Here is an 8,010-nt window from a genome sequence, read left to right on the forward strand (position 1 = left end):
ATTATAATGGTTAATTTAAATGGTTCATTCATTAACTATTCAATTGGTTTAGTTATTTTATGGTGCAATATAATTCAGTTTAGTCATATAGTTTGGTTAACTATATTTTTGCACAACCTAGTGTGCATATGTCAACAATTTTTCTTAAGCTAAATAAATCACAACTTGATAAACGTTGGTGTTTGTAATTGTATGAATTACTACTCATTCTTGTAATCTTTCAGCAAGCACTGTCAGATGTGCGTCAAAATCTACCATCTAAGACAGGAGACAATATTCATTAGTTAATCATCAATTGAGTAATTAATCAAATATTTAAACTTTGTTAATGCTTTCAAACTGTCATGTAACATATGTTTATGGAAATCTGAAACAGCTCGCATTCTTTGCCAATTTCTGTACAGGCCAATTAAAAACAGACATGTGTCTCTACTCAATATTCTCCTTACTTATTGCAACCAAGTTTCAGATCTGTTTCCTTTTCTAACCTGTCATTTTCTCATCTCTATGTCTAATGTTGACTTGACAAAGTCTATCCCAAAACATCTACTACATCTTCATTTCTTAACCAAAAACAAACAAACTTTTCCTTGCGTTTACATTCTTCTTCAGGTACAAATTTGAAACATGGCTGAGGCTGTGCTTGAACTTGTGCTTACTAATTTGAGCTCACTCATTCGAAATGAGCTTGACTTATTTCTGGGTTTCGATCAAGACTTTAATAGTCTTTCCAGCTTGCTAACTACAATCAAGGCTACACTTGAAGATGCCGAAGAAAAACAGTTCAGTGATAGAGCTATCAAGGATTGGCTGCTTAAGCTCAAAGATGCTGCTTACGTCCTCGAGGACATCTTGGACGAGTGTGCCACTCAAGTGCTGGAGATGGAGTCTAAAGGACTGTCACACAAGGTACAAAGCTCTTTTTTATCTTGTTTTCATCCCAAACATAATGTTTTCCGCTACCAAATTGCTAAGAGAATGAAGAGGATAAGAGAGAGGTTAGATGAAATCGCTCAAGAAAGGAGCAAGTTTCATTTGATGGAGATTGTTAGAGAGAAGAGAAGTGGAGTCCTTGACTGGCGCCAAACTACTTCAATCATTACTCAACCTCAAGTCTACGGAAGAGAACAAGATAAGGATAGAATTATTGAGTTTTTGGTAGGCGATGCTTCTAGTTTCGAGGATTTGTCTGTTTATCAAATAGTTGGTCTTGGTGGACTTGGAAAAACAACACTTGCCCAACTTATATTCAATCATGACAAGGTAGTCAGTCATTTTGAGCTGAGAATCTGGGTATGTGTTTCGGAAGATTTTAGTTTGAAGAGAATAACAAAAGCCATCATTGAATCAGCAACTGGCCATGCTTGTGCAGAACTGGATCTAGAGCCTTTACAAAGAAAACTTCTAGATTTGTTGAAAGGAAAAAAGTATTTGCTTGTGTTGGATGATGTATGGGATGATGAACAAGAGAATTGGCGGATGTTGAAATCTGTATTGGCATGTGGGGGAAAAGGCGCATCAATTTTGGTCACCACTCGTCTTCTAAAGGTTGCAGCAATCATGGGAACAATACCCCCTCATGATTTATCAATCCTATTAGACACTGATTGTTGGGAATTGTTGAAACAGAGAGCCTTTGGACCAAATGAGGAAGAGAGGGAAGAACTTGTGGCCATAGGAAAGGAGATAGTAAAGAAGTGCGGGGGAGTGCCTCTTGCAGCAATGGCATTAGGAAGTCTGTTGCGTTTCAAAAGAAAGGAAATAGAGTGGCTCAATGTCAAGGAAAGCCAGCTATGGAATTTACAAGGTGAAGATCATGTCATGCCTGCCTTAAGATTGAGCTATTTGAATTTGCCAGTAAAACTGAGACCGTGTTTTGCCTTGTGTGCACTGTTTCCCAAAGACAAAATAATAGACAAGAAATTTTTGATTGATCTTTGGATGGCTAACGGTTTTATTTCATCTAATGGAATGCTGGAAGCAGAAGATATTGGCAATGAGGTGTGGAATGAGTTATATTGGAGATCATTTTTTCAAGATATAGAGATAGATGATATTGGTGAAATTGAACAATTTAAAATGCATGACCTTGTTCATGATCTTGCTCAATCTATTGCGGAAGAGGTTAGTTGTTACATTCCAAAATCAAACCTATCTAAAAGAATTCGCCACCTCTCAATTTATGGTGAGAAATCTTCTATGATAGTCGGTTCAAAACAGTTGCATGAAATCAAATCATTAAGGACCTTTTTAAGTCGTCCATACAATTGTTCCCCACCTCAAATACTAAAATGTTATTCTCTACGAGTACTTGATTTCGAAAGAATGAAAGAGTTGTCATCTTCGATTTTTCGTTTGAAACATTTAAGATACTTGAATCTTTCCCGTGGAGAATTCAAAACTCTTCCAGAATCTTTATGCGAGTTATGGAATTTGCAGATTTTAAAGTTAGATTATTGTAAAAGTCTCCAAAGGTTGCCTGATAGGTTGGTACAGTTGAAAGCTCTACAACATCTATCTTTGAAGCGCTGTAACTCGCTATCAAGTTTGCCTCCACATATAAGTAAAATGGTTTCTCTAAAAACTTTAACCATGTATGTTGTTGGCATGGAGAAAGGGTTTCTTTTGGCGGAACTAGGACAGATGAATCTTAAAGGAAGCCTTTACATTAAACACTTGGAGAGAGTTGAAAGTGTGATGGATGCCAATGAAGCTAATATGTTGAGAAAGCAAGTGAACAATTTGGAATTGGAATGGGAGATAAATGAAGAGTCCCAATTACAAGAAAACGTTAAAGAGATTCTTGAAGTGCTTCAACCTCAAACCCAACAACTTCAAAGTCTGAGAGTGAGAGGATATACAGGTGCCTATTTCCCACAATGGATGTCTAGTTCGTCTCTAACTATTTTAACTCATCTACAACTTGTGAGTTGCGAAAGTTGTTTACACCTTTCAGACTTGGGGAAACTTCCTTCTCTAACGAATCTAATAGTATCTAACCTGAGTCATGTAAAATACCTATATGAGGAGGATTCATGCAATGGTGGAGTTGCAGGAGGTTTCACAAAACTAGAAAAATTGGAACTAGAGCAGTTGCCGAACCTGGTAAGGTTATCAAGGGAGGATAGAGATAACATGTTTCCGTGCCTTTCAAATTTTGAAATTACAGAATGTCCTATACTGTTGGAGTTGCCTTGCCTTCCTTCTCTTAGTGGTTTGCTTATAGAAGGGAAATGCAGCCAACATTTGCTAAGTTCAATTCATAGACTCGGTAGTCTTGAATTCCTTTGTTTCAACAGTCATACAGAGCTAAGTTTCTTTCCAACTGGGATGCTAAGAGACCTCACTTCTCTAAAGAATCTTTACATTCATGGCCTTTCCAAACTTGAGCAACTTCCAACTGATATCAATAACACTAATGTTATCCAAGCAATACATATTAGTGGTTGCGAGAACCTCAAGTCATTGGCAGATGAAGTATTACATGGATTGCACTCTCTTAAGACATTGAGTATTACGAGCTGCCAAAAGTTCAACCTATCAGAAAATTTTCAATACCTCACTTGTCTTGAGGATTTGACAGTCCAAGGTTGCCCAGAAATAGAAGGTTTGCATGAGGCATTACAACATATGTGTGCTCTTGAATCTTTGTCATTGGCTAATCTTCCGAACCTGGCATCCTTACCTGACTGGTTAGGAAACCTTGCCTTGCTTCAAGAATTGGAGATTTCTAATTGTCCAAAGGTGACATGTCTTCCCATGAGCATTCAACGCCTTACTAGTCTGAAACATTTGAGAATTCACGGTTGCAGTGAATTAGAGAAACGATGTAAAGAGAACACTGGTGAAGATTGGCACAAAATAGCCCACGTTCAAGATATTGTCATAGGGAGTAGGTTTGATTCTATGCATGTGTAAGATAATTTTTTATTTATTTTAAACTTTTCCTTTATAATAATGTATTTGATCTCTATGAATAAAAATCGTGAAAGCAAATTCTAATTATTTTGTTAAGCAAAACTAAAATTGCACATCGTACATACTGAGCTTGTGTTTAAGAATCTTTGAAGATCATTATAATGTTTAATAAATATTCAAATAAAATAAAATGCGATAATGTAATCTCTCTTATTCTATTTGTTTTATTTTTTCTTTCTTCTTCCTAAACCCCTCATCCTATTTTATTATCTTTTTCTTTCATCTTTATAGATATGGGTTGTCAATATCTTTTCTTGCATAAAAAACAACGTACAGAAATTATTGAAGTCAAAGAAAAGAAGTTAACACAAAAATATAAAATTAAATTTTATTTATCTAACATTTTTTAATTTAATTTTAAATTTGTATTTTAATTTATTTATTTTATATTTATGTTAATTAGAGATTGTTTTAGAGTAATGCCTATAAGAAACTGAAAGAAAAGAACTGTGTAAATAATACATTCTTTACTCATTAGGTTCTGACATGTATATATACAACGTAAACCTAAATGGAGTGAGTCAGACTAACAACTTTCCTAGAAACTCTCCACTCCACTAATTAGGTGAGTGAATAATGAGTGATTACAAATCATAATAATTAAAGGAAATTAAATTCTAATTATTATTATTATTGATATCCTCCCGCAAGTTGTATGGTCTGAATGAGAGATGCAACTTGGACAATAAGTAATCGAATTGAGGACGAAGCAGGAGTTTGGTTAGAATATCAGCAAGTTGATCATCGGTAGAAACAAAGGATACGCGAAACTTGCCACGTTGAACATTTTCTCGGACAAAGTGATATGCTAATGCTATATGTTTCATCCGAGAGTGAAATACATGATTAGCACTAAGATGGGTAGCACCGAGAGTGTCACAATAGATGACTGGATTGGCTGTTGGAGTGTGGCCAAGTTCGGTGAGTAGGGAAAGGACCCATAGCAGCTAACTCGTCGTGTCAGCTAAGGCTTTATATTCTGCTTTTGTGGATGATCGAGCAATAGAACGTTGTTTTCGAGAGCTCCAAGAGATGGGCGTGCTGCCAAGATATAATAGGTAACCAGTGGTAGAAATATAATCATCCTTGTCGCCCGCCCAGTCCGCATCTGAGTACGCGTGGAAATTTAGTGGGGCGATCGCCGAGATGAAGACGCCTTTGTCACATGAACCCACCAAGTTGTTGGTGTAAGCCCTAGAGGTCAATACTTTTGGTACTTGTATCGAATTATTTATTAATAATAAAAGGTTTTTTCTTTATTATGTTTGTCTAATAAAGTCCCTAGAATAGATAGTTCGTTTAATGTATCAAGTGTGACTTAATCATGAGATAACATTAAACATAAGGACACTATTCTTAAAGTATCCATAGTCGAGCTTTATTGTGAAGTGGGATAACATTAAAGTATTAAGACTATTATGTATATAGACTGATGATCACATCTCATGGATCATGGATAAGGAGTTATCAAGTCTTAAACATAAGTATGAATATTAAGAGTAATATTTATACTGGATTGACCCGCTATGAGAATACTATATAGAATGTTATGCAAAGTGTCATAAGTTATTCTCATGGTGATAATGGTGTATACCCTTCGACCTGAAACCACTATGGACCCTAGATGTAGAGTCGAGTGCCTTATTGCTGATCAAACATTGTCTGTAACTGGATGACCATAAAGACAGTTGATGGGTACTCCACGAAGCATGCTTAGGGATATGAGTGACCTAGATGGAATTTGCCCATCCTGCATAACAGGATAAATATCTATGGGCCCAATATTGAACTGGACAAGGATGACACGGTCTATGCCTTGTGTTCAATATAGACATAAGGGAAAAAGAGTAATTATGCACATAAGTATTATCACAGAAGGATTTGTAAGATCACATGACATTTTCGTGTCTTGGGTAGCAGTGATGTGTTGCTAGATACCGCTCACTATTTATTATGTTAAATACATGATTTAATATAATTGTCAACGTCGCGAAAACCTACAGGGTCACACACAAAGGACGGATTGATGAGAGATAGAGTAACTAAGGAACATCGTAAGGTACAATGCCCTTAAGTGAATTATAGAACATCGTAAGGTACGATGTACTTAAGTAGAATACGAAATATGGTAAGGTACCACACGCTTAAGTGATTTTGGGCATATTATAAGATATGGGCCAAAATACACTTAAGTGGACTTTTTAGCTTAAAGCCCACACAAGTGGTTCTATAAATAGAACCCTTGTGCAGAAGCATTTAATTGCGGTTGCATTTTCGTTTTCTTTCTCTCTCTCTCTCTCTCACTCAAAGCCTTCATTCATACCAGCTAGCACTGAGATTGAAGGAATCCGTTCGTGTGGACTGAGTAGAGACGTTATCATCGTTCAACGTTCGTGATCGCTCCGTAGATCTGCATCAAAGGTTTTGATCATCACAAGAGATATGCACCAAAGATTTCAATCGCCACAAGAGGTAAATATTCTATCACTGATCATGACCATTTGTAAGGATCTCTAAAGGAGAAAATTTTAATTTCCGCTGCGTTTTGGACCGCAATTCTCCTTCACAAAAGACCCACCAAGCAGGGTGATAAAGGGAAAGGCAAGGAAGTTGCCAAACTTAAACCCACTATTGCTGCTTTGAAGCCTAGTGGAGGCATAGCAAAGGAAGGCACCTGCTTCCATTGCGGTAAGACCGGACACTGGAAGAGAAACTGCCCAAAGTACCTGGAAGATAAGAAGAATGGAGTAGAGACTTCAACTTCAGGTATTTTTATTATTGAAATTAATTTATCTACTTCTGCATTATGGGTATTAGATACTGGATGCGGTTCTCACATTTGTACCAATGTGCAGGGGCTAAAAAGGAGTAGAGATTTGGCAAAAGGTGAAGTTGACCTACAGTTGACAATGGAGCAAAGGTTGCTGCTTTAGCCGTAGGAACTTATGTATTGACTTTACCTAGTGGTTTAATATTTTAGTTAGAGAACTGTTATTATGTACCTACAATTAGCAGGAATATTATTTCCGTTTCTTGTTTGGACAAGTTTGGTTTTTCATTTATAATAAAGAACAATTGTTGCTTAATTTATTTGAATGATATATTCTATGCTACTTCACAAATGAACAATGGGCTATATGTCCTTGATCCTGAAATGCCTATTTATAACATTAATATTATGAAACCTAATGAGTTAAATCCAACTTACCTTTGGCATTGTCGATTAGGCCACATAAATGAGAAACGCATTTACAAACTCCATAAAGATGGACTCTTAGACTCTTTTGATTATGAATCATATGAGACATGCAGGTCTTGTTTAATTGGAAAGATGACAAAGTCTCCATTCACAGGAAAAGGTGAAAGAACTAATGATCTTTTGGGCCTCATACATACCGATGTATGTGGACCACTGAACATACCAGCCAGAGGAGGTTTTCAGTACTTCATCACATTTACTGATGATTTCAGTAGATATGGTTATGTGTATTTAATGAAACACAAATCAGAGTCCTTTGAAAAGTTCAAGGAATTCAAGAATGAAGTACAAAACCAACTAGGTAAGAACATTAAAACTCTTCGATCAGATCGAGGTGGTGAGTATTTAAGCCTAGAGTTTGATGACCATCTGAAAGAGTGTGGGATCCTATCCCAACTTACTCCTTCTGGAACACCCTAATGGAATGGTGTATCTGAGAGAAGAAATCGAACCCTGTTAGACATGGTCCGATCCATGATGAGTCATGTCGATCTTCCAAACTCCTTTTGGGGACATGCACTATTGACAACAACTTACACACTTAACCGTGTTCCATCCAAAAAGGTTGAGAAGACACCATATGAGATATGGAGTGGTAAGGAACCACATATGTCTTACATGAAGATTTGTGGTTGCGAAGTTTATGTGAAACGACAAATTTCAACTAAGCTTGAACCCAAATCTGACAAATGCTTATTTGTGGGGTATCCTAAAGAAACAAGAGGGTATTACTTCTACAATCATTCTGAGGGCAAAGTGTTTGTTGCTCGAAC

The 8,010-nt window shown here is 36.6% G+C and overlaps 1 protein-coding gene across 1 annotated transcript; it reads left to right on the forward strand.

Moving 5' to 3' along the window:
* Positions 1-496: 496 nt before the first annotated feature.
* Positions 497-3,918, forward strand: LOC127123124 (putative disease resistance protein RGA4). Its single transcript, XM_051053379.1, has one exon. The coding sequence runs from the start codon at positions 628-630 to the stop codon at positions 3,916-3,918; it is 3,291 nt and encodes a 1,096-aa protein (XP_050909336.1). The 5' UTR covers positions 497-627.
* The last annotated feature ends 4,092 nt before the right edge of the window (positions 3,919-8,010 follow it).

The sequence above is a fragment of the Lathyrus oleraceus genome, chromosome 2 (assembly GCF_024323335.1).
Source record: "Lathyrus oleraceus cultivar Zhongwan6 chromosome 2, CAAS_Psat_ZW6_1.0, whole genome shotgun sequence".
In the NCBI taxonomy this organism is placed as follows: domain Eukaryota; kingdom Viridiplantae; phylum Streptophyta; class Magnoliopsida; order Fabales; family Fabaceae; genus Lathyrus; species Lathyrus oleraceus.